The sequence below is a fragment of the Oryx dammah genome, unplaced genomic scaffold, assembly GCF_014754425.2.
Source record: "Oryx dammah isolate SB20612 unplaced genomic scaffold, SCBI_Odam_1.1 HiC_scaffold_3, whole genome shotgun sequence".
Classification (NCBI taxonomy): domain Eukaryota; kingdom Metazoa; phylum Chordata; class Mammalia; order Artiodactyla; family Bovidae; genus Oryx; species Oryx dammah.
The window spans coordinates 18,530,534-18,558,412 of NW_024070187.1; the positions used below are offsets into that span (position 1 = coordinate 18,530,534).

The following is a 27,879-nucleotide window of genomic DNA, read 5'->3' on the forward strand; positions in this document are numbered from 1 at the left end:
ATCAGGTCTGTTGAAAGACAAGGTCTGTTCATTTCATATATACCAAGGTCTGCCCATTTCATATATACCAAGTAATCTTCTGAACAAGAATTCAATCTCTCAGGAACTCTGATACCATGAAACGGGACAGAAGAGAGAGAACACTAGTTTCTGTATAACATAATATATATCCTCACAATTCAATGAGCTAAGTACTATTATTACACCCATTTTACAGATGAGGAAATTAAGCTCTATAGAGGCTAAACAGCTGTTCAAGATCACACAGGCATTTAAGTTGTATAGCTGGAATCAAAACTAGGTAATCTGGTTTCAAAACCAGTATTACTAAGATCTACAGAATTGTCAGCATCTCTGAGAGTTATAAATACAAGTCCAACTTGCTAATGTGCTTATTAAACTTCAATGAGTTACTCTGAATATTTTGTAAATAGTAAAAATGATAATTTACATGTTTTTTAGAAAGCAACAACAAATTATCTGTTTGGTGGATACAGTGCTCTTGTATCCACAGAGCACTTAAAGCTCTTCATAGAAGCAAGGTAGAAAAAATTTCCAATTTTATATTACTACTAAGTCAATTCAGTCGTGTCCGACTCTGTGTGACCCCATAGACGGCAGCCCACCAGGCTCCCTTGTCCCTGGGATTCTCCAGGCAAGAACACTGGAGTAGGTTGCCATTTCCTTCTCCAATGCATGAAAATGAAAAGTGAAAGTGAAGTTGCTCAGTCGTGTCCAACTCCTAGCGACCGCATGGACTGCAGCCTACCAGGCTCCTCTGTCCATGGGGTTTATCAGGCAAGAGTACTGGAGTGGGTTGCTACTGCCTTCTCCAATTTTATATTAACATGTCCTGAAAATGACTTATACAAATAATACACATGGAATTTCTACATATACAAAGTTAGCCCTGTTAATATTCACTATAAGATATACTGGGTCAACACTGCATGAGAAATTATCTTGGGGAAAAGTCAGCTTTTGTTTTCCTGGTTTAGTTTGCAATATATAAATAGATGCCAAGAGGCACTAGCTGTTTAGTCTGTGACCTAATACCATTTCCTACTGTTGAAATTCTTAAAGGGCTGAATACCAGTCAGAGACTACAAGGGTTATTTTTTATTGATTCTCTAAGAGCTCTCATTCCAGCAACGTAAGTAAAACAGAATTGTTTTCTATAAAAATAACAATGGAATGGGGTTAACTGGGTAACTTGATTGAATAATGCTTTCATGTAACTTAAAAATTGAGAATAAATATTTCAACTACCTAAATAGTTGAAATATTCTTTAAATTGTATTAGATTTATAGAAATGTAATATAATTGGGAAAAATCAGAAAATATTCATGAAGTCTTTTTCCTGAATGTATCTTGAGTACAAAATAACTTTGGAAATTCATCTGTGTTTAGTTATCAACAAATGTTAATGATTCTGTTAATATTCAGTTTTTCATGAAGAAGATAAAAATTTCTATGATGGTAACACATCTTAGCTTACCAGAACTCCATGGACGTAAATGAATGATACTTTTTATAACTCAGCATGCATGACTCTTTAAATGTTTTTGCTTTGTCTTTCCTTCTTATTGTAAGCTACAAACAGCAACAGTGCTAAAATACTGTGTGTGATTTTTCTTTTAAAATAGATATTCCTACCTCCATAGATGTATCTCTTTTTTGGTAACAGTCATCATCTCAAGGTGGGTACTTGAAGTTCATAGTGCCTAAGTTAATTTTCCTTGTTCCTACAATATCTGAAAGATGAGTGAAAATAGGCACTTGACATCTTAAACTTACATATTAAATTTTTGGCTACAATTCATTTTAATATATTTTCTTGAAAAATATTTCTTTTAATGTGTTTCATATATATTTAGTATGATGGTACATAAAAAATAAAATATATCAATCTTAAATGTTCTTCTAAAGATAAAGCTATAAATAATCTTGTATTAGGTATCTAAAGAATCTCTGAAGTCACTTAGGATAAAAAGTGGACTATTGTGTTTATGGTCAGTTTAATGGAATCTATATTAGCAACACTTTACAATGTGTTTATTCTTTAGATAGTCAAGATTTATTACTATTATTTATTATTTTGTTAGATGCAAAAAATAAGTTCACTACACAGTTGGAAGTTTCAGTCTTTTAAAAAAAATCACTGTAAGTATAAAAATCTGGGTTACTCTGGCAAGCAATAACAACAATGTTCAAATGCTATGTCTCCTAGCTTTTATGCTGTTTGGCTCTTTAGAATCAACAGATGGTCATCTTCAATACCATTACAATATAACTAGTTAATAAGCCTGATAGAAATTTTAACTTGTCTTTTTAAAGAGAAGACATTTATAATAAAGATACTAAAAGAGGGCTTCAAATTACATGCAACATGTGCCTACAAATGAGAAACTAAATGTTAATCTGAAGTTTTCTAAATGTATAAGGAAAAAGCAATGTGCTAGCCAACACAATCACTGAACAATAAATCAGCATGAAACACAGGCAAATTCCTCCTTGTAGGCTCAAAACCTACAGGTATATATGTAGTGTTTCTCTAGTCAAAGGAAAACAATACATATTAGGTAAAAGACTACTCAAATCTAGAAGAGAAATAACCACAAAAATGAGCCAGCTGTATTTTAGCTATGAGTGACAAACGTTATTTCTTTTTATTGTTTTCTCTAATGTATTTCAGAAACTGAAGTGTTTTATTTTATTCCACTGTTGGCCATAGTTTGAGCCTTACACACTCCCTTCCCTTTCACCTCAAAGGGAGCGCCTTTGTATGTAGCCACGCATACATCATTAGTGTAAAGATCAGGCTGGATCTGCTCCCAAATCTTCTTCTTAGGATTCAGCTCCTTGTCGGGCTCTCCTGTTGGGAGAGGGAAAATAACATAGCTAACATATTAATAAACTGTCATCAGAGATTTCTAGTGAATTGTCCTAGATACAATCTCTGATTTTTAGACCTGTTAAGAATCTAAACATTTACTTTTAACACTTTATTTCTATGACATCAGCACTTTTTATATTCTTAATTGGTAAAATATTTTGTCATTTCCTTACAAATGTTAAAGGTATTATTTTTCACTCTTTTAAGAAACAGCTGTACCGCTAATTTATTCCTCAAATGATCAGATGGAAAATATAAGATACTCATTTTATCACTACATATAAAGAAAGATTTTGAACAGATGAGAGCATAATTTGATGTGTTGCATTTTTATACATGGCAGAAGCAGCTTATACTTTACTATATGTTTCAACAAAAAATGACTAAATTGCTGCTACAGTACCTAAAGATTTCCTACAGTATTGGAAATAACTTAAGTGTTAGGCTTATCTAGCTAAATATGATAACTACTCTGAATTTCATCTGCTGCCTATTCTACTTGGTGAGACTGAAAGAAAACCAGCTGAATGAGAGAAGAAGCTCGCAAACAATTTGGCTGATAAGGTGCTGATATCTAAAATATATAAAAAACTCCTACCACTCAATACCAAAAAAACACCCCATTTTTAAAGAGTAATTGGGTCCAAAAGCTTAAGAGTCTTGCGTTTATAAATGCTTTGAGATTAACCATCAACTCAGATTTATTAATAAGACTCAAAACTAACTGGAATAATCATGATCTCAGAAAAGTCTGAATGCAAATTTCCATTTATTATGAGACTAAATCCAGTGCATTCTCAAAAAAAAAAAGGAAAAGAAAGAGGAGGGAGTGTCAATGTCTTTGTCTTCTTGCTGTAATATTGTGTTCAAGTTATTTTTGGTTGTTACTTTAGGGACTAGATATTGAAATAATTTATGGCTTTACAGATTTAAGACTAAAAAAGAAGTGGGTAGGGGTTTTAGCCATTATTATAAATATATTATGTGGCATCTTCTAAACTTTATGGAAGCAATGGTTTTATAGTTGGAAAATCGTTATTCAAAGGCTTGAGCCCCAAATGCAATGTCTATACCACACTTACTATAACATGAAATGTAAATCTCTAGACACTGAGCACATCAAATGAACATCACAATGTACCAGCAGACACCTTAAGCTTTAAAATGTAAAACATATGCTGAAAAATAAAGTACAGATAAATCATGGCTCTCTCTGGGAAAAGAAAAAAAAAAATACAGTAAGACTAATCATCTGTTGCATACATAGTATTAACTGTTATTTCCTTTTCGATTTACTGCTACAGAAGCAGTAACTGATGTGCATAAGCAGGATGAGAATTAACAGACCCCACGTCCCCAAGTTTATCAATTATTTGATGCTGTTCAGCTTGGTTAAGCATTTTATCAGAGTATAATTCAAACAACTGCATGGGCCACTTAAATGTTAGGTTTTTCCCTTTCACTTTAGAAAATTTTTTATATGTTATCTACATATTCATTTACTAAAGCACAAGGAGAAACTATGAATATGAAAGCAATTTTAGACTGCAATGATGTAAATATAAACACACACCAACAGCCAAATAGATTGAAAGATTAAAAATATGGTAAAGGCAAGAAATCCACTCTGAATTATTAGCATCTCTAATGCTAAGTCACTGAGTATCTTAGAAAAACTCCACACTACTTAACGGTAATGTCCAGATAATAACAACTGATTCAAATGCTGGAATATTTACCTGTTAATTCTATATAAGGTAAGGGGAATGAAAGCTGTCATAGAAATAAAAGAACTATAAGCCTTCTCTGATTAAATAGTCCATATGATTTCATAGCAAGCCAATGATCCACCAACAAAAATGCTGGTAATATTTGAGATTCAGGTACATCTATTTTTTTATCTTTCTACAAATCTTAAGTAGGTAGCTAAGTTCTATTGGGTCTCGGTTTCTAAATTTGTAAAATAGCGGGTTAAAATAAATTATTTATTCCAGTTCTAAATATCTGACTTAACAATCTATATAGAAAAATAAAACTTAAAATGCACTCATCTTAAATATTTAAGTAAAAAGGAAGGCAAATATTAATCTGAAAAGACATACCAAGATTTTTTTTTTCATCAGTGTATGTTGAATCTTAAAAGAAAAAGTTCACTTTTATTTTCATTCCATTCCAACTTAGAAAAATAGAATTTCAGGTTTGTCAGGTATAAACATGACATCCTAACCAAAAGCATAACGTTTGGGGAAGTGTTTTGATTTCCCGGTAAACAGTGGTGATTGTGACCAAAAGGCAATATAGTCTTTTAATTTCTGTTTTTCCTCTTGAGAGGTCTTCCACTTTTATGAAAGAAATGTTTATTCTACATCTGCCAAGCTTTCTTTACTGCTTCAAAAGACCTATTTGAAGAATTTTTTTCTCAGATATTAGGAAGCTTTCTCACATATTAGGAAGCTTCATCTGTCTCAGGAGTACTTTACTAGAGAGAAGAAACAATATGAAATGAACCTTCCTTTTAGATTATTAAAAAAATATGAATTTCACCTTAGAGATTTCCTCTAAATCCTAAAGGCTAGTAAAAGCATATGCAAGTATATTACTAGGTTGACTTTGAGAATTATACAGTTTCGGCTCCTTGTCTGAACTTTTCATCTCTTCACCTTTCTATGTTGCATTCTGAGATAATCTACGCTTAAATGATTTTGTAGCACATTAACTGGTTCTCTATCCATATCATACTCTTCTGTTGTGTAGGTATCAAAATTAGTATTTTACTTAGGGTACAATCTCTCTGGTGTTTTATGCAATTTGAGTGTTCATGGGGAAGGAGTAATTAGACAGTTGTGCTTAATGTACCATCTTATGTCAATCTCAATAAACGATAATATCACTAACAATGGTCATTTAGTGTAAAGTCTTATAAGTCATATAGAGGAGTGATCTTAAATTTAAACGTTCCAAACATAGCTTTCAGAACCATGATTCCCAAATCACAAACAGTAACTAATAAACACTTACCAGGGAAAGCATCAAAAGTAATTCTGTCCCCAGGAACAGATCCATCAGGAGGTGCCAAGATTTCCACTTTCTCTGGTGAACTTGCACACATCACCATTGCCTGAGATACTACTCCCCTCATCTTTGCAGGTTTCAGGTTACAAAGTAAAACCACCATCCGATTTTGCATCTGTGTGAAATACACATTGATGATTAAAGATGTACAAAGATTTAGAATAATTTTATCTAGAATACAATAAGGTACATCTAATATGCTAAATATCAAATGTCTATTTTTGTAGCTCTTTTATCCTTATCTGTGTCCAAAATCTTTTACGTTGTTAAAGAAGCCTTATATCAATATGAAAAAAATAAAATAAAATTCTACAAACTGACAATACATTACAGATCAAACAACAGAGGCAATAATATTTCACTTAAAAATAAAGAAATGACTGAGTGAAACAGATCTGGTTTTAAATTTCATTGCTAGTTCTCATGTACTAGCAATGAGACTCATAAAGTTGATCTCCCCGTTTCCTCACAAAATGTGGGAAATGATATAAAGACACCACAAGGATTAAATCACAACATATATATAAAGCATTTAGCTTAGCAACAGCACTAAAATAAATGCACATTTCTCCCCTACATGTTTGATCATTTTCAATACTATCCAAGATTCATTTCCTAAATTAAAAAGTACTGATCACTTAACAATTTAAGCTTTATGCACAGCACAACAAACAACGATAGCTAGTTCTATAATTTGTTACAGAAGTAAACAGCAATTTCTTTAAACTTCAAGAGTTGAAGTCTCAACTTTTTCATCAATGAGCAAAAATAAGGGACACAGTTGTTCAAATTCTTTCAGTAGGTTTAAAATAAAATAACATTCAAGAAGGGTCACTGCACGTGGGAAAAACACACATTCTAGATGAAAGATGGTTTTATAAATAAATGTTATGTACAAATTTACCCCCACATTCTAAGATTAAAAAAAATTAACTTAAGGTTCAAATGGAAAAGTCCCCCTTTTTGGTGATCTTCATGAATTCTTATTCTCTTCAGACATTAAATAACTTTAAGATGCCATATATATGGGAACTTAATAAAAAAAAAGTTACACCAAATATGTACAAAAAAACAACAGAGTTAGCTAGATGCAATCTGTTAAGAATCAGATGATAGCTGTAGACTTTTACCTTAGAAAAATAAACAAATGTACAAAATTTGGTATACAGTTTTAGGAAGCTAAATGCAGTTACTTTATACACTGCTGACTAGTACTGACTTGATGGTTAGATTCAGATATGTATATAAACACTCTGCATATGGCTGTGAATGACAGCTTTTGGAAAAGAAGAACTAGTCTGTAACTTAGGAGAACAAAAAAAGTTGAAGCCCCAATGAGGAGTTTTTCAAATTTGAGCTGGCTCAAGATCAATTGGTTCTTTCTCCAGGGTTCCTTATGAACCTAACTTCATAAGTTGTTACGAGAGGGTCCTGGTCCTATACAAAATGAATGTTAAAAAGAAAAAGCACATCAGTGTCATCTATCTTTTTTCACAGATAAGAGAAATTTCTTCACTGATCTCCTTAATTCCATCTTTCTTACCTCAACAAAGCAACCAGATACTATTAATACGTGAGACAGACCATATTATCCCTTAGCTCAAAAATCCTCCAGTAGCTTTCATCTCACTCAGAAAAAAAGCCAAAGTCTTTACAATGATCTCTAGGACCCTACAGCATTTGGCATCCTTATCTCTGACTTCATCTCCCATCACATTTCCCGTTATTTAGTCTGCTACAATGACACTGGCTTCCTGCTGTTCTCTGAACATCCCAGGATAACATCTGATTTAGGGCTGCCTGAAAATGTTATTCCATAAGAGCAGAACAATTTGTTTTCTTCTTTTTCTTAGACCTTTACTTAAATACCACTTTGCTCTTCCCTGGCCCCTTTTTCCCCTAGCTTCAGTACTTTCTAGATTCTTTCCTTACTTTATTTTTTTCCTGATATTAACACACTATGTATCACGGAAGTTCTGATCCTCCCGGATATGGACTTCAGAAAGGCAGGGCCTTTTGTTTATTTGATTATTGTTATTGGCAGTGATGGGCCTTTGCTGTGGCATGCAGGCTCTTAGCTGTGGCATGCTACCTTTAGAGCACACAGGTTTAGTAGCTGCTACACACAGAGTTCTTTCTAGTTGCTCCATGGATGTGGGATCTTAGATCCTCAACCAGGGATCAAACCTACATCCCCTGCATTGAAAGGCAGATTCTTAACTACTGGACCACCAGGGAAATCCCAGGGTTTTTTTTTTTTATTTAAACAAATCCATCATTCATCTATCTACATATTTTTCTTTCTTTCTATTCACTTGCCTACAACAGTTCCTGGCACAGTGCAGATTCACAGTAAATATCAGCATCTAGAAATAAGAATGAATTAACGTAGGGACTTGTGCAAGTTCACAAAGTCAATGAGCAACAGAGTTGGCAAAGAACCGAGAGGCAGAACTATTTTAATGTGGAAGACTATGGTCTTTGCAGTATCTCTGAAGCACCATGGAACAGAGGAAATAGGTAGATGATGCAAATTTCTATAGAAGATGTCTACAGAAAACAAGTTATAAATTATTAATGTCTGACATTGGAAATATACTTAAAACCTAAATAATAAAATTTTAAAACATGCTATTTTTAATGAATAAAGGAATACCATTAAAAAGTTCAAGTTCAATCTTCAAAATTCCCTCTCCTCTTTCTTCTTCCAGTATGAAAATACTTGAGTTATAAAGATATAAGACTTGTTTTCTTAATTCTAGATTGGTGCATTCTGAGCTTACATAATGGTGATTTTAAAATTAAAATCAGGGAATAAAATTCCATGATGGAACAGTGATGATAAAGTAACTAACTAAAAATACTTTCAAAAATTGAGAAAAAAATAATACATCATTTCTTCTTTCTATGGTCATGACTTTGATCTTAATTTATAGATCTTTGGCAAGTTTTTGGTAGTTTGGGGCACTTTTCGGTGGATTTGTCATATTTAAATAATCAAATGAATTAATCAATATTGACTCATGTTGTGTGGTCTGATATAAAATTACATGAAAAAACATTATGAAAGAGGGATTGACACCGAAACGCATATGTGGAAATAATTTTAGCTACACAGATTTACCTGTTCAAGAGGAACATGATTCACCAGGCCACTGACCACCGTTCTTGGGGCTGTTTCTCCAACATCTACTTCTTCTACATATAAAGAATCTGCATCAGGGTGTTTTCTGGCAGTGATGATACAACCAATTCGAAGATCCAGACGGGAAACATCAACAGGCTTAGAGTCAGCACTTCCTGCTACTGGTTGCTGTTTTTTCTCCTTTTTCTCTCCTAAAAAATAGTTACAAAGGGTAAGCTTCAGAAGTAAAACAAAAATACGGTATGAAAATCTCTACAGGATTGATTCTGATGAGTTTAAAAGGGAAAAAAAATGAGGGTTTATCTTCTATCTTCATTTAAGTAACAAAGGAAAGAATTATCCATGTCACAACATCTTGTATCCCCTTTAAGCTATTTCTCTGTTGAACTGTCTATATCTCTAGTTAAAGACACAGAGTAGATGTTGGTAATCTATGGCTCAAGGTCAAATCCAGCCTGCTGGCTGTGAAATAGTTTTACTAGAACAAAATTATGTCCATTAATTTATATATTGTCTATGCATGCTTTGGTACTCTGGCAGAGTGGAGTAATTGTAACAGAGACTTTATAGTCTGTAAATAACCCTCTATAGAAAAAAATTCCCTCTCCCTGAAACAGAAGGGAAAATCCTTTAAGATTTACTGTGACTCTACAAGAGTGAAAAATTCTTTAGACAGAATATTGTAAGTAGCCAACTGACAGCATGAACTACAATCAAATATAATTTCACTGATAAAATGTGTCTCTCACCACTTAAACAAACCAGTAAGTACACAATGAATTTCTCCATTTCTTATACTCCTCTGAAGACTTATTAGGACTTTAGATTTGTCTACAGAAATTATTTGAGTGGAAGAAAACAGTTTATTCTGATTATGTTTTCAAAATTCTACTTTTATTTACATGCTGATAATATAACTCTTATAAGCATAAGATCACTTTAGCCATTAAGTCAAAATGCAACCTGAATACAGTTCAAATTCCTAAAGTTTATCTTCTCTGGCAGAAAAAAAAAGTAAGACAAAACTACCTCCTAATCTGTAAGACATAAGCTGTTATGACTTGAAAGCGTTGTTTCTTAACTACTTTGTTTCATCTTTGGATAAATATTTACTGAGATCTAAGGCACTGAAAAAAAGTAAGATGAGTGCCCCACACTAGCCAGGCACCAAAAATCTCTTATAAGACAGACAGATGTGGACGTCCCTGGTGGCTCAGTGGAAAAGGATCCACCTGCCACTGCAGGAGACGCGGGTTTGATCCCCGCAATCCAGGAAGATTCTACATGTGGTGAAGCAACTAAGCTTGTACGCCACAACTATTGAGCCTGTGCCCTACAACTGAGCCTGCGCCCTGGAGCCGCAACCACTGAGCCCACAAGCTGCAACTACTGAAGTCTTGAGTGTCCTAGGGCCCGTGCTCTGCAACAAGAGAGGCCACTTCAATGGGACGCCAGTGCACCAAAACTGGAGAGCAGTGCCCACTTGCCACAACAGAGAAAAGTCTGCACTGAAGACCCAGCGTGGCCATCAATAATATTAAAGAAAAAAAAAGACAGAGACATGATGAACATGTGATAAATATTACAAATAAGAAGAAATACAGAAGCACAGGGAAGAGTAATTAAACTATGTATTTAAAACACTACATATGGCAACTCACTCCAGTATTCTTTAGTGAAGAACCCCAAAGACAAGAGGAGCCTGCCGAGCTACAGTCCATGGGGTCACAGAGAGCTGGACACATGTAGGTGACTGAACAACAACATACATACTACTGTAACGATATGATATAGCTATATTCATGAATTTTAAAACTTTAGGCATTTGAAATAACTTTTTCAAGGATCTACATTATACAGGTGATTGTAAATATGAAATTCCATACCAAGAACTTTGTTAGTCATCATAAAGAAACTTTAGAAATGTTTCACTAACAAATGAGTAATGCTCATAAGTATAGTACAGGAAGACTGTATGGGTGCCACAGCCCTTGCGAGAGCAGAATTTTGGAATCTGGCAATCTTGGCAGTCAACACTGATGAAACAGCCCTCTATTCCAGCACTGTCCAAGACAGTAGTTACTGACTCCATATAATTTTTAACATTTAAATTTAAAATAATTTAAAATTCAGTTCTTTAGTCATACTAGACACGTTTTTAAACATTTAGCAGCCACATATGACTATGTCTACTGTGCTGGATAACCCAGCTATACAGAACAGAAAGTTCTACTGAACACAGGTATTCAAGACCTAGATCTCCATTTGGTCTTGGATGCTCCCTCCTCAAAAGCAAGACTTTGTTGTCTCATTTAACCACAATGTTGGCTGATCTTGCGGCCACAATACTGCATCCTCTTTGAGGATGGACTTTTTACCAAACTTATAAAAACAGGTTGCATGAATGTTTTGTGCCTACTTAATAAAATTCATAAAAAGAAAGAATCAGTCTGACTTGCTTTCTTTGTAAACATAATACCTAGTGGTGAAGTGATGTAGAAGAGGATGCACAACACCTCGAAGCTATTCATGCTTATCAAAAGGAATGGACATGAGTTAGGTGCTAAAATGGCTTAGATCAGTTTACGAATCCCTCAGCCCTTTTATATTTTCCAAAAAAATTTAAAGATTTTAAGTACCATGAGAGGCATGTGTAATGAATTATAAAAACGTATTTTTTGACATTTGGGAAAATGAAGTCCAGAAAGGAATAAAGGAAAGTTAATAAGTAAGGAGTCAGATCTATGATTAGAAAAATAGCTTTAGCAGCCAGGTAAGGACAAACTAGAAAACACGCGGCTTTAACATTAATTCAGATGAGATCACGAGAACCTGGACTACCTGGTGTCACAAGGTACTAAGTTGCTTCAGGTGTGCCAGACTCTTAGTGACCGATGGACTGTAACCCACCAGGCTCCTCTGTCCATGGCATTTTCCAGGCAAGAACACTAGAGTGGGCTGCCACTTCCTCCTCAAGGGATCTTCCCAACCCAGGGATCAAACCTGCATCTCCTCTGTCTCCTATATTGGCAGGTGAGTTCTTTACCACTGAGCTATTGGGAAGCCTGAATTACCTGGTAGCACCTAACAAAATGCAGCACAGAACTGGGCTCCAGACAGGTTTGGTGGTAGGAATTACAGCCAAAGCTGATTTTACTGTGCTTCCCTTTATTGCGCTTTGCAGATAACTGCATTATTTACAAATGGAAGGTTTGTGGCAACTCTGCATCAAGCAACTTTCTTGACATTTTTTCAACAGCATTTGTCACTTTGTTTCTTGGTGTCAAATTTTGGTAATCCTCAAAATATTTCAATTTTTTTTCATTATTTTATTTGTCATGGTGATCTGTGGTCTGAGATCTTTGATGTCACTATTGTAAATGCTTTGGGGTACCACAAACCATGCCCATATAAAATGCTAAACTTAATAACTGTGTGTGTTCTGACTGTTCGACCATCAACCAACCCATCTGTCTCTCTCCCTTTCCTTTGGCCGAAATTAAGCCAATTAAGCATCCTACGATGAAGAAAGAGAATGCAACTATCTCATTTATAATTTCTATTTTGGTTACATGTTCAAATAATATTTTCAATGTATTAGGTTACAATGTATTATTAAAATTAATTTCACTTGCCTTTTATATTAATGAGATTGCTCAAAAATGTTAAACTATATATACACTTCATGTTATATATCTATTGGACAGAACTCTCTTAGAACATTGTGGTCCAATAATACAAAAAATGAGTTTAAATGTATATGTTTTTGTTACATAAAGATATGATCAGAACATCAATATAAGACTCTGAAGTGTAAAAGCAACAATAAAACTTTAAAACTCTTTGTCATTAAAAAAAAAAGAACCCTACAATGGCCTTTAATAAGTGATCAAGTGAAAGGAAAAGTCACATACTCTTCACATTTAAAAGCTAGGAATGATTAAGCTTAGTGAGGCAGGCATGTTGAAACCCAACACAGGCCAAAAGCTGGATCTTTTGTGCCAAACAGCCAAGTTGTGAATGCAAAGAAAAAGTTGTTGAAGAAAACGAGAAGTGCTACTCCAGAAAAGACATGAATGATAAGAAAGCAAAACAGTCATGTTGATAATATGGAGAAAGCTTTAATAGCCTGGAGAGAAGAGGAAACCAGACATATTCCTTTAAGCCAAAGCCTAACCCAGAGCCAAGCCTTAACTCTCTTCAAGTGTGTGAAGGCTGAGAGAGAGAAGAATCTGCAAAAGCTAAAGGTTAAAGCCAGCAGCGCTTGGTTCATGAGATTGAAGGATAGAAGCTGTCTTCATAACATAAAAATTCAAGGTGAAGCAGCAAGTGATGTAAAAGCTGCAATTCAGAAGGTCTAGTTAAGATAATGAAGTAGCTACAACAGATTTTCCATGTAGATAAAAACTGTAAGCCTTCTATCGTAAGACAACGCCACCTAGGACTTCCATAGTTAGAGAGAAGCCAATGCCTGGCTTCAAAGGACAGGCTAACTCTCTTGTTAGGGGTAATGCAGCCAGTGACCTTAAGTTGAAGCCAAGGCTCATTTACCGTTCTGAAAATCCTTTGGCCCTTAAGAATGACACTAAATCTATTCTGCTTGTGCTCTATAAATCAAACAACAAAGCCTGTAAACAGATGGCAGTACATCTGTTTACAACATGGTTTACAAAATATTTTAAGCCCACTATCGAGAGACTTTCACCTCACAAGAATGACTTCTTTCAAAATGTTACTGCTCACTGGCAATCTACCTGGTCACCCAAGAGCTCTAATAAAGATGTGCAGTGAGATTAAGCTTGTTTTCATGTCTGTTAATACAACATCTATTCTACAGCCCATGGATCAATAAACTTGACTTTCAAGTCTTATTCTTAAGAACTACACTTTTTAAAGCTATAGCTGCCACATATAGTAATTTCTCCGACAAAATGATGCAAAGTAAATTTAAAACCTTCTGGAGATGATTCACCATTTGAGATGTTATTATGAATTCATGGAAAGAGGTCAAATATCAACATTAACAGAGTTGAGAAGAAGTCGATTCCCACCCTCAGGTATAACTTTGAGTTCTAGATTTCAGTGGAAGAAGAAACTGCAGATTTAGCAAGAGATCTACAATTACAAGTGGAGCCTAAAGATGTGACTAAATTGCTGCAATCTCATGATAAAATATTAGTGAATAAGGAATTGCTTCTAATGAAGGCGCAAAGAAGGTCATTTCTTGACATGGGATCAACTCCTAGTGAAGAGGCTGTGAAGATTGCTGAAATGTAACAAAGGATTTAGGACATTACATAAATTTGGCTGATAAAACAGTTAACAGGGTTTGAGAAGACTGACTCAAGTGTGGGAAGAAGTTCTACTGTGGGTAAAATGCTATCAAACAGAATTATGTGCTACAGATAAATAGTTTGTGAGGAAGATTCAACCAATACAGCAAACTTCATTGTTGTCTTATTTTAAAAAACTGCCACAGCCAGTCAACCATCAGCAACCGTAAGCTTGATCAGTCAGCAGCCATCAACACTGAAAGAAGACTCTCCTCCATCAAAAAGATTATGACTTGCTAAAGGTTCAGGTGATGGTCAGCATGTTTTAGCAAAACAGTATTTTTAATTAAGGTATGTACAGTTTTTTTTTTTTTAAGGTATACTGCTATTGACCACTTAATAGACCACAGTACAGTGTAAGAATAACTTTCATATCTACTGGGAAACCAAAAAATTCTTGTGATTTGCTTTCTTGTGCTATCTGCTTTGATGGTCTGGAAATGAATCTGCAATATCCCTGAGCTATGACTATACAGGTTTTGGCGGTCAATTAGATACAAAAATGGAGGGACAGTGACAAGTTAAGGTTGAATGCAAGATTTCTACTCTAATTGTCTAAGTGGACAGTGATATACTTTCTACTTCAGTTCTTATGGATTTCTAAAACTTTAACTCCCCAATGCTAATTCAGAGATTCTACTTTGACTGGAATATTGTTTTCTTATCTTCATGACTGCTTCTAAGCTAACTTTCTGCCTGTGATTTCTCTGAAACTGTTCCCTACAAATACATTCAAATTCAGTCATACCAAACTGCATGTGGTTCTCTACTTTCTAGTCCCTCTACCTCAAGTCATGCTCTTACCCTGTCAACCTGGTCAACCTTTACAACCCTTGAGGGCCCACCTTTAATGTTCCATTATCCTACTATTCTTAAGCTTTATTCTAATTCATAAAAGTTTGAACTTTCTTCTTGACAACGTTATAAAAAATGTTGACATTTGGTAAACTAGTCAAGTGCCAAACAAATTTAACTGTTAAAAAATACCTTTCTTTTCAGCTTTCTCTTTCATCTTCTTTTCTTCTTCTCCTCCTCCTTTTACTTGCTCTTTAGCACCAGAAGATATGGTTGTTATTGGTATAGATTGTATCTCATTTTCAGAAACTGTAGAATCCGTTTTTAGTGGAGTACAAGATGGAAATGGTATTTGTTTTACTGACAAAGAAAATGAAATGTCATTTATGTTAAACAAACAGAAAACTAAGAAACTGTGAATCATAAACTATTTTGAAACAAATACAGTTGATATAAAATGTTACAGGTATTCAATATAATGATTAACAATTTTAAATGTTATACTGTATTTATAGTTATTATAAAATACTGCCTATATTCCCCATGATGAATAATATATCCTTGTAGCTTATCTAATACACAACTACTTGTACCTCTTAACCCCCAACTCCAATATTGCACCCCTTTTCCCTCTCTGGTGAAAACCACTGTTATGTCCCTACATCTACGAGTCAGCTGTTTTTTATTGTATTCACTAGTCTGTTGTAATTTTAGATTTCATCTATATGTATTTGACTTTTTCTGTCTGACTTATTTCACTTGGCATGATACCCTGCCTGAGTCCACCCATGTTGCTCCAAATGGAAAAATTTCATGCTTTTTTATGGCCAAATAGGACTGGAAAAGGTCAGTTTTCATTCCAATCCCAAAGAAAGGCAATGACAAAGAATGCTCAAACTACTGCACAATTGCACTCATCTCACACGCTAGTAATGCTCAAAATTCTCCAAGCCAGGCTTCAGCAATACATGAACCGTGAACTTCCAGATGTTCAGGCTGGTTTTAGAAAAGGCAGAGGAACCAGAGATCAAATTGCCAACATCCGCTGGATCTTGGAAAAAGCAAAAGTTCCAGAAAAACATCTATTTCTTCCTTATTGACTATGCCAAAGCCTCTGACTATGTGGATCACAATAAACTGTGGAAAATTCTGAAAGAGATGGGAATACCAGACCACCTGACCTGCCTCTTGAGAAACCTGTATGCAGGTCAGGAAGCAACAGTTAGAACTGGACATGGAACAGACTGGTTCCAAATAGGAAAAGGCTGTATACTATCACCCTGCTTATTTAACTTATATGCAGAGTACATCACGAGAAATGCTGGCCTTGGAAGAAGCACAAGCTGGAATCAAGATTGCTGGGAGAAATATCAATAACCTCAGATATGCAGATGACACTACCCTTCTGGCAGGAAATAAAGAGGAACTCAAAAGCCTCTTGATGAAAGTGAAAGAGGAGAGTGAAAAAGTTGGCTTAAAGCTCAACATTCAGAAAACTAAGATCATGGCATCTGGTCCCACCACTTCATGGGAAGTAGATGAGGAAACAGTGGAAACAGTGTCAGACTTTTTTGGGGGCCTCCAAAATCACAGCAGATGGTGACTGCAGCCATGAAATTAAAAGACACTTACTCCTTGGAAGGAAAGTTATGACCAACCTAGATAGCATATTCAAAAGCAGACATATTACTTTGCCAACAAAGGTCCATCTAGTCAAGGCTATGGTTTTTCCAGTGGTCATGTATGGATGTGAGAGTTGGACTGTGAAGAAAGCTGAGCGCCAAAGAATTGATGCTTTTGAACTGTGGTATTGGAGAAGACTCTTGAGAGTCCCTTGGACTGCAATGAGATCCAACCAGTCCATCCTAAAGGAGATCAGTCCTCAGTGTTAACTGGAAGGGCTGATGCTAAAGCTGAAACTCCAATACTTTGGCCACCTTGTGAGAAGAGTTGACTCACTGGACAAGACCCTGATGCTGGGAGGCACTGGGGGCAGGAGCTGAAGGGGACAACAGAGGATGAGATGACTGGATGGCATCACTGACTCGATGCACGTGAGTTTGGGTGAACTCTGGGAGTTGGTGATGGACAGGGAGGCCTGGAGTGCTGTGATTCATGGGGTCGCAGAGTCGGACACGACTGAGCGACTGAACTGAACTGAACTGAGGCACTTTTAAAATAATTCAATAAAAACTTTCATTTCATTTACAACATACCACGTGAAATGATAAATATCTGCTGATTTGGATATTTGATTTCAGGCAAATTACATCTCTAAGCGTCAATGTATAAAACAAGAATATCTGTGTACATAAGATTTTAAGGACAAAATACATAACGTATATGAACCACTTGGTAGTGCTTGGCATACAGCAAAACTTAATAAATGTTAACTAAATACTATCATGGCTTATTTTCAACTCTACCCAATAGGGAATAGTGATGATCGAGTTTAATAGGGGATCAGTGATGATCACAACAGAGATTAAGAGTGCAGGTCTCTAAACCCCAATTTTGGCACTTTTTGCATGATCTTAGGCAAGATCATCTATCTGCCTTTTCTAAGTCTGTATTTTCTCTTCAATGTAAGAGGATAAATGCATGAGAAGGGCAGTTCTGAGGATGAGACGAGTAATCAAGCATAAAACCCAACTTAATAAAGAATGTAATAATTATTGTTATGAATCAACCTATCATTTCTATGATTAATCACCTCCATTTTGAATTTCTGCCTTAATTAGCTCTTGTTTCAATCCTTCAATTTCTTTCTTCAATTTAGCATTTTCAACTCGAAGTTTCTTCTCTTCTCTCAAAGTTGCCTGCAAAACTGGGATCAAGAACCACCAGTTAAGATATAGCTGTGTTTTCTACAAGGTTTCTTTTGAATACACTTGATAAAAACATAGCCAGTATAAACAAAGCTAGAACCAAATGTTTCACCAGTTCCTTTGTATCAGTTTAATATTTATTAAACAACATGATATTTAAAAGAGAAAGGGAGAAAATCTGTGAAGTAAAAACAGAAGAGGTTTTATCAATCATTTTCCTAGCTTTTATAAAAATGCTATGACAGTGTAAGAACCTCATTCAGTGTTATTAACAGGTTAACTGAGAGACAAATATAAGATACATTAAATATAAGATACATTTTTTCAAAGTCTAAGATCTAATAATGATACCAAGTAATAAAAAATTGTTGTCATTTCTTCCTTTTTAATCAGTATCTTGTAAAGGGAAATGAAAACTCTTTAATTCCTAATGTCTCAAAAATAGAGCTGGTCAAACATTAAACGAAATGATTTGCTCAACATAGTGTGTTAAAGGTGAGCAATACGGTATACAAAATATCAAAGACAAGGATTCTCAGTGGGGTTAGTACTGCTCTCTAGGGGGGACTTTGAAAATCTGTAAGGGAATTTTTGGCTGTCATGAATAATGGGAGTCAGTACTGGCATTTGGAGGGCAGAGGTCAGGGATTTCAGATGTTCTGCAATAGGTTAGATATTCCTGTGAAATGAAGAATTGTCTCATATCCTGCAGGATTTTGCAGTGACATTGTACAGATGCACAGGTGAAATCCTGTTTATTATTTGGGCCTAGATTCTAGTTATTTTTTACATTTAAACACTTTTTAACATTTTCATTATACTTTGAATTTTCTAGGAATCAAGTACCATGCAAATCAAGCTTGAACTGTACTTTGTTTTGTTCAAGAGTTCTATCTAAAGAAACATCATTCATCATTTTGAGTAAATCAAAAACATGACTCAAAGCTGATTTTGGTATCTGGGTTGCCAACAAAAAGGCACGGTATTATATCACTCTGTACTATGCCTGCTGCATTTTTGCTGATTCCATGTATGCAAATCACATAGCATGTGATACTCTTGCGTCAAGCAGTATAGTCCACTACTACTCTCCATAAATTACTTCCTTTTTAATTCTCTTCTATATTACATACATCTCTATAATCTCTTCATCTTTCTAATGGAAAGAAGCATTAAAAATTTTTTTAAAATAGTAAGAAAAATCCTTTTTAAATTGTAAGAAAAACAGTAAGAATATTTATAAAACATTATAAAAATAATTAAAACAGTATTTAAAAAGAAGAAAAATTTGATAAAGGGAAAATTTTTTAGATAGTAAACGTAGGATTCTGTAAGTCATTCAGTTTTATATAGCAGAGAAAAGCATTTATTCAAATAAGTGATGGTAAAAGACTTTGGAATTTTCATAGCATTACCATTAGCTTTTGAGAAATAACATATACAAAAAATAACCTAAATTCTAGAAGCAGAAATTTAGATTTGATATTTTTGTGAATACATCATAGCAATTTTGAGGTAAAACATAAGCACTGGATAAAACTGTAAAAACCATTTCAGAAAATACCCAAAAAGAGAGCAATGTGAAAGTAAAGATTTTTCTCTTATATGAAGTTAAAGGAGATATTTGAGTTTCTATTTGATTTTACTCAGCTTTCTTCATTTTTAGTCTCTAACTCTATACCAACTTATTTTAAATATTAATTTTTCTTTATTAGTCTTGAATTAACACATTGTTTTCTCTAAATATTACGTGTTCACCATACACCAATTCTAACTTATCTTAATCCCAGAATATTTCTTCACTCATAATTGCAACATTAAAGGAATACAGAAGTCATCATCAAGACTGTGAAGTAATACTGTCTGTGGTAAACACATTTTTTTTTTTTGCCATCACTGTATGAATTCATTTTAAGTATCTCCCTAGAAAACTTAAATTTTCCAATTTTCTTACTTGCTTTCTCCTTAAGAAGAGCAACTTGCTGCTTAAGATATTCAATAATTTGATCTGCTTCTGCACCCTTCTGCTCCAATCTCTTCAGAACAGCATCACCAGTTGCCATTTTTGCCAAGAAACGGCAGAAAATCCTAAGTGAAAAAATGAAAGTGATACATTATACTGTAGAATAAGTAAGTTTATTGTACAGGACACCATGAACAAGCAGTCTGAAAGGAAAAACATTTCTACTGCAATAGAACCATATATTAGAAAAACAAATCAATTAAGCAGCAGAAATGTTAACAGATTAACTCCTCACTCTGATTGGAAAAGAAAATTTCATTTTTTCCCAAAAGCAGAAAATACGATATTTAATCATATTTCAGGTTAAAATTTTAAAGCAAGCTTTAAATACTGCAGAATATTATGACATAAGACAGGAACACTAAGAGACAGACTAATAACAACCTTAACTAAGAGATAACTGAGTACTATACCTGAGTTCCAAAGTAAAGACAATTACTGAATTTCTTCTTTATATGTTTCTTTCATGTATTGGATATTTCTACTGTCTATTTAATTATGTACAAACTTACACGTAAGGAAGAACATGTAAATTAGGAAAGACAATATTAAAAGAAAAAGATCAAGAATTAGGAAACATCAATATTAATCATATAGATACTGATATAATGTCAGTGTGTATATATTATATATACAGAGAATTCTATAAAATTCTCTATATACAGACATATATAGACACATATACAGAATTCTATACATATATAGATACCCTAACATTATATATAGACTTCGAATATATTCGAATATATTCTATATATTCTATATTCGAATATATTGAATATATTAGAATTCTATACATTAGAATATACTCTAACATAATATATATTATATATACATACACTGACATGACATATATAGAAGTCTGTATATCATATAATTCTATTTCCTTTTGTAGAAGAAAATAGAATTTTAATTTTATAATAATTCATAGAAATTAGAAGACATCCTATCAGTATGCAGATATTGCATATATAAGCAAAATTCTGGGATTAATTCATCATGTTCGAAAGTTCAAACTTTTGAAGCCAAATTCATGAAGTTTATACTGCCAAATATTAAGACAGTCACAATGACAAAAGGTTAATCATTAACAATACTAAGAATTGCTTTTTACTTAAGTTAGCATCAATTTACACTTCAAAGCATGACACAAACATTGCTGAAACAGTTATTTTAAATAAATGATACACACACAGCGGTTTTATTAAAAAATTGGCTAACAGTGGACAAATAATATGATTAAAATTTCAAATTATTAGGCAAAGAATACTGAGATGTTTACTTTTTATAAAAAGAAAACCAACCCTCAAAAATCTTTATGCTAACAGTGACAATGTATGATACAGAAGAAGTTTTAAAAACCTTATAAAAATAAAGTTGTTAGTAATGAAGAAAATATAAATGGGGCAAAGGTGGTTAATCTGGAAAAGCCACAGTAAACTGCTCCATGGACTATTAAGGACTATTACTTAATAGCTTAAAAAAAGAGGGAAAAAAATGTACAAGAGTGAAAATGAAGATATAACTTCTTAAATTCTGCCAATTTTTAACCAAGTGAATACACAACCAAAAACAGGAAAAAAATTATAGCCTGTTAAGACTAGTTAATAATTCATTTGGTAGAAAATGGTTTAACAATCAGCTTTAAACATTTTTATAAGTAAACTTTATTTTATAAGTAAACTTTAAACATTTTTATAAAAAAGTATTTTCTGAATAAAATGTATGTATCTCTCACTCAAATACAAACAGGTAAAACACCATCCAGCTTCTCTTATACTTTAAATACCGCAGGACACTAATATACTATCCATATATATATATATAACTAATATATTTAATTATAATATATTAATTTAGTTAATATATTATAAAAATAAGTATAATTTATATCCTTAGCCGTAAGTGTAAAAATACTTGCTTAAATTAAGGTCTAGTTTTAAATTGGTAAAAACCAGGACCTAGAAACATGAGCTACCTGAAACTTTCAGTAAAAATGAATTTTCTAACTACTAAGTGGATAAACAGGAGAAATAAGAAAGAAAAAAGAAACAGTATTAGCAACAGACAGAAATGTTACTGGAAAACACTTATGTCAGCTATGAAATCTTAAAATACTGAGAATACAGAAGGATCCTATTCAACCATTCATACATAAAATAACTGTGGATGAAGCCATCTCGGTTTTCTTCAGGTACCAGTTAAAGAAGCGACTGGCTACCCACTCCAGTATTCTTGCCTGGAAAATGGACAGAGGAGTCTGGTGGGCTACAGCTCATGGGGTTGCAAAGAGTCAAACACCACTGGGCAACTAAGACTTCCACTTTCCACTTTCATGTTTAGGGCACCAATGCTAGCTTAAGGTCACTGCTTTAAGTTCAGATAAATGTTTATCATTCAACCCGGTGCTCATTTCACTACCCTGTGCTGACTGCTGCACAGGGTTCAATTTTACATTGAGTGTCCATAGCATTTCAAAATTTTAGGCCTGCTTAGTCTCTTCAGAGCTTTTAATATGCTAATACATAGAGGATTTCTCAAGATGATAAAGTTAATAGGTAACTTCTGCAGAGCATTTATCGTGGGCTGGCTAAATGCTGTGCATACATCAGCTACAAATACAGCTATTATCTCCATTATATATAGAAGAAAATTTGACTTAAAATTAATTTGCCTCAGGTCATGTGGCTAGTTAGTAAATGAGGATTAAAACTTAGGTCTGTCTGATTCTGGAGTTAGCTCTTTTAATGCCCAAGCTATAATATCAATAAAGGATATGATTATGATGCACTTCCCAAAGTATTTAGCCATGGAATGCTAACCAATGAAAAGCTATTAAAATTTACTTGAACAAAAATTTTCTACATACAACAGTTTGGGAATGCTGACTTACTCTGCACCAAAAAAAAAAAAAATATGTGATTAAAATAGATATAATACTTAACTGCATGCACAGTAATTACAAATCTAAAACATTTACAGAGAAGAAAACAGTATACCCAGTATGTTAACTGTATTTGGACAGTAAGAGTCAAAGCTTTTTTCCCCTTTTTCCTCTACTAAATTTTAAAAAATAAACATTTCTATGATAAAAAGCTTTGTAAAGTATTAACTAAGTTACTCTGCCCTTTCACATTGTTTTTTTCAACATAACCACCATACTTCATCAAACCTAAAATGCTGCTGTAAGATGCCACTAATCATAAAACCAGGTGAAGCTGATTTTATGAAATACATGAATTTAGACTGTACCTTAATCATTAAAACACATACATAAAAAATTATTTGAGATTCCTATCATTTAAGATTTTTTTTTTAATGGACCATTAAAAAATTTTTTTAATTGAATTTGTTACCATACTGCCAGTATTTTGGTTTTTTTTTTTGGCCACAAGGCATTTGGGATCATAGCTCTCTGACTAGGGATCAAGCTCACACTCTGCATTGGAAGGCGAAGCCTTAATCACTGTACCATCAGGGAAGTCCCTGAGAGCCCTATCATTTCTAAATGGCTTCCCTTTACTTCAGCAATCTCTTCAGTAGTCTTCCCCATTCTGATTTTAAATTGCCAGTATTTTAAAAATTAACAAATCTTCTACCCCAGTCTCTCAATGTTAGGAACCAATCAAACAGTTGCTTTGAAATGGCAGTTTTAACTACAGGTTTTCATTTTTACTTTATAGCATACAGAACTCCACAAAAATTTGGAAGTGATTCTCTATTTCTCAAAATATCTGATTTTGCTGTCTCAGAATTGCAATTAGCTAAAAATTTGTATTCTCCTTAGACACTCTAAGCATTGTATCTCATCAAATATAAGATGTCGTCAATTGTATAATGGCTCCAGTAATTAAGGAAAAAACCATCGCTGATTTAACTGATCTAACTGATCTAATGCTCTCTTACATTTAGTCACATCCTGTATTATGTACTGAAATACCTGCTTTGAATTTACTGTTTTTTGCTTTCAAGTATGTGATCAGGGGATGAATTCAAATTTCAGCTCTGCCACTCATTCATTAGCTGTGACTATATTACTGAAGTATAGCTGATTTACAATGTTGTGTTAGTTGCAGGTGCACAGCAAAGTAATTCAGATATATACATATACACACACACACATATTTTCTTATCCAGAATCTTTTCCCATATAGGTTGTTACAAAATACTGAGCATAGTTCCCTCTGCTATACAGTAGGCCCATGTTACTTAACCCGTTTTATATAAAGCAGTGAATGTAAGTTACTCCCAAATTCCTAATTTACACCCCCCTGTCCCATCTTTCCCCTTTGCTAACTATAAGTTTGCTTTCTACATCTGTAAGTCTGTTTCTGTTTGGTAAATAAGTTCATTTTTAGATTTTACATATAAGTGATATTGTATGATATTTGTCATTCTCTGACTTAACTTCACTTAGTATGATAATCTCCAGGTTCATCCATCATGCTACACATGGCATTATTTCATTATTTTTTTACGGCTGAGTAGTATTTCATTGTGGATACATGTGTGTGCACACAAATGTGTGTCTATACACACCATATCTTCTTTATCCACTCATCTCTTTGATGGACATTTAAGGTGCTTCCACGTCTTAGCTATAGTAAATAATGCTTAGGTAAACACTGGGGTGTGTGTATCTTTTCGAATTATAATTTTCTTCAGCGATCTTCCCAGGACTGGGATTGCAGGATCATATGGTAGGTCTAATTTTAGTTTTTTAAAGAATCTCCATACTGTTCTTCATAGTGGCTGCACCAATTTACATTCCCACTAACAGTGCAGGAAGTTTTCCTTTCCTGCACACCCTCTACAGCACTGATAATTTGTAGATTTTTTTGATGATGGCCATTCTGATTGATGTAAGGTGATAACTCACTATAGTTTTGATTTGCATTTCTCTAATAATTAGTGATGTTGAGCGTTTTTCATGTGCCTTTTAGCCATCTGTATGTCTGCTCTGGAGAAATGTCTATTAGATATTCTGCCCATTTTTTGATTGGGTTGCAAGGTGATCACCACAATAATCCAGTTAACATCCTTTACCATACATAGTTATAACTATTTTTCTTATGATGAGAACCATCAAGACTCAGTCTCCTGTTTTCTAATATGCAAAACTATTATTAACCATAGTCACTATGGTGTACATTACATCCCTGTGACAATCATTTTACAACTGGAAATTTGTATTTATTCTTGTTTTTCTTTACTCACCAGAGCTTTCTTCCCCTTTATAAATGAGGACACAGGGGATGCTGCAGGGCTTAAGGGATGGCTATGAGAGTATGGCTAAGAGAAGACAGTCCATGTATCTCAAACACTATGGCCATTAACACAGAAAAGCTTTTTGTCCAGTGACATATATATAAAATTTTAAAAGGGATATGTCCTGGTTTCCCAAGACCCTCTACCAAACAAGGTCATCTTTTATGTGGTAAGATTTTTCCCAACAGGATTTAACAAAACCTTTACCTTATAGGTGCACTCACCACTGTTTTTTTTTTTCCCATTTGTAATCCAAGAACACAATTAATAGTAGCCTCTATTTTAATGGGCCTGGCATACTACATACACTGTCATTTAATCTTTACAATCAGTTTATGAACTCAAGGTAAATTATGTGACTTGTCTCAGTTCAGTTCAGTACAGTCGCTCAGTCGTGTCCCACTCTTTGCGACCCCACGAATCACAGCACGCCAGGCCTCCTTGTCCATCACAATCTCCCGGAGTTCACTCAGATTCACGTCCATCGAGTCAGTGATGCCATCCAGCCATCTTATCCTCTGTCGTCCCCTTCTCCTCCTGCCCCTAATCCCTCCCAACATCAAAGTCTTTTCCAACAAGTCAACTCTTCGCATGAGGTGGCCAAAGTCCTGGAGTTTCAGCTTTAGCATCAGTCCTTCCAAAGAAATCCCAGGGCTGATCTCCTTCAGAATGGACTGGTTGGATCTCCTTGCAGTCCAAGGGACTCTCAAGAGTCTTCTCCAACACTATAGTTCAAAAGCATCAATTCTTTGGCGCTCAGCCCTCTTCACAGTCCAACTCTCACATCCATACATGACTATTGGAAAAATCATAGCCTTGACTAGACGGACCTTAGTCGGCAAAGTAATGTCTCTGCTTTTTTTAACACCATTTAAATATTAAATAGTAAAGCCATGATTTTAACTTGTGTTTGATATTCCTAACCTCACACTAGGAGTTTTTTAAAGTGTTCCCCAAACAAAATTAAAAGAGATTAATTCATCATCCATTAAAATTCTTGCATAACTAAATTATGAGGACTGAAAGTCTCACTGGCCATTTCTTACCACCCCTATTTAAGCCACCACCGTAACTTCCGAGAATTTGTGCACAAGTCTCCTACCTGGTCTTTCACCCTATTCTCTCCAGTCTATTCTGGACAGCAGCCAGAGAGATCCTTTCAAAAAGGCAGTCAGGATGTAACACTTCACTGCTAGTGAAGTGACCTAGATGCCCTTCAAGATCCTTCATGACCTGTTCCTGCTCTCTGATTCTTTCTCCAGCTCTAACTCCTTCACTCAACTCTGACCTACAGGCTTCCTTGCTGTTCAAGCCAGTTTCTGTCTGATGGCTTTTGCAGTGTTTGATCCCTCAGCTTGACTCCAGTACCGCAAAATATGGTTGTTGTTCAGTCACCAAGTCCCGTCTGACTCTTTGTGACCCTATGGACTGTAGCCCGTCAGGCTTCTCTGTCCATGGAGATTTTCAGGGAAGAATACCGGAATAATCTTCCATTTCCTTTTCCAAGTGATCTTTCTGGACCAGGAATTGAATCTGTGTACCCTGCATTGGCAGATGGATTCTTTACCACTGAACCACTAGGGAAGCCCCTTCCCAAATTACTCTTACAGCTAACTCTCTTGTTTCTGTCACCTCTACTTGAAAGTGACCTTTTCAGTGAGAACTTCAATGGCCACACTAAAATTTCAAGCCATATCCCCCTTCCCTGCTTTACTACTTTTCAGCACTCACTACAACCTAAGACGCGATAATGTTTTAAACTTTGTTTAATATGTGTCTTCCTCAATAAAACATGAACTACGGGAGAAAGGAATTTTTATCTGTCTTACTCATTCCTTTTTACCAACGCCTAAAACGGTGCCTGGAACATGGTGGACGTCAAATAACTACCTGCGCAAAGAGCGAATTCCTATCACTGCACTCAGTGTTATCTCACAGGCACAAAAGTAAACATGTTTGTGTATATACTTTTTCTAGTAACATCCTTTCCCTCGGCCCCGCGTCCCATTTTTCAAACTTGGCTCCTTCAAGAGGTCCCAAACTCCTCCGTATTTCCTCAGGCCTAGGTCCGCGCTGCTGCGCACGGGATTCCCACTAGTACCCGCAGGCCAGGTCCTATCTCCCGAAGGCCAGTAAGGGAAAGGGGACTCCTACGATCGCAATCCGTCCTCCCCGGGACCTTCTGAGGACAACACTCACATGTATCGGTGGACTGAGGCACCTCAGCAGCTTCGGCCGGGAGCAGGTAAGGAGGGCCTCCGCCTCACGAAGGAAGTGAGAAAGGACCCAATAAGGTGTCCTCGCTAAACGCCCGAGCGGTCTACAGAGTCCACTCCAAATTCTCTGTCCCCCGCTTTTCTGTGCGCAGCCACACCACATCTCCTGTCGTCCATTCCCTCAGTCAATAACGCCAATCATCCTGCACCTCTTCCTCGGTCGCTACATTTTCTCGCCAGGTTGGGCAAGAGGCAAGATGCCACACTCCGGGGTCTTTCTTTATAATGCCGTCGCAGAATCT

At 35.0% G+C, this 27,879-nt stretch overlaps 1 protein-coding gene across 1 annotated transcript; it reads right to left on the reverse strand.

The window, feature by feature from the left end:
• Positions 1–1,995: 1,995 nt before the first annotated feature.
• On the reverse strand, positions 1,996–27,879 carry AIMP1 (aminoacyl tRNA synthetase complex interacting multifunctional protein 1). Its single transcript, XM_040237516.1, has 7 exons — positions 27,561–27,879; positions 20,025–20,158; positions 17,956–18,069; positions 15,435–15,602; positions 9,094–9,305; positions 5,916–6,084; positions 1,996–2,876 (listed from the first exon to the last, which is right to left on the reverse strand). Coding segments are annotated over exons 1-7 (966 nt in total). The 5' UTR covers positions 27,563–27,879; the 3' UTR covers positions 1,996–2,709.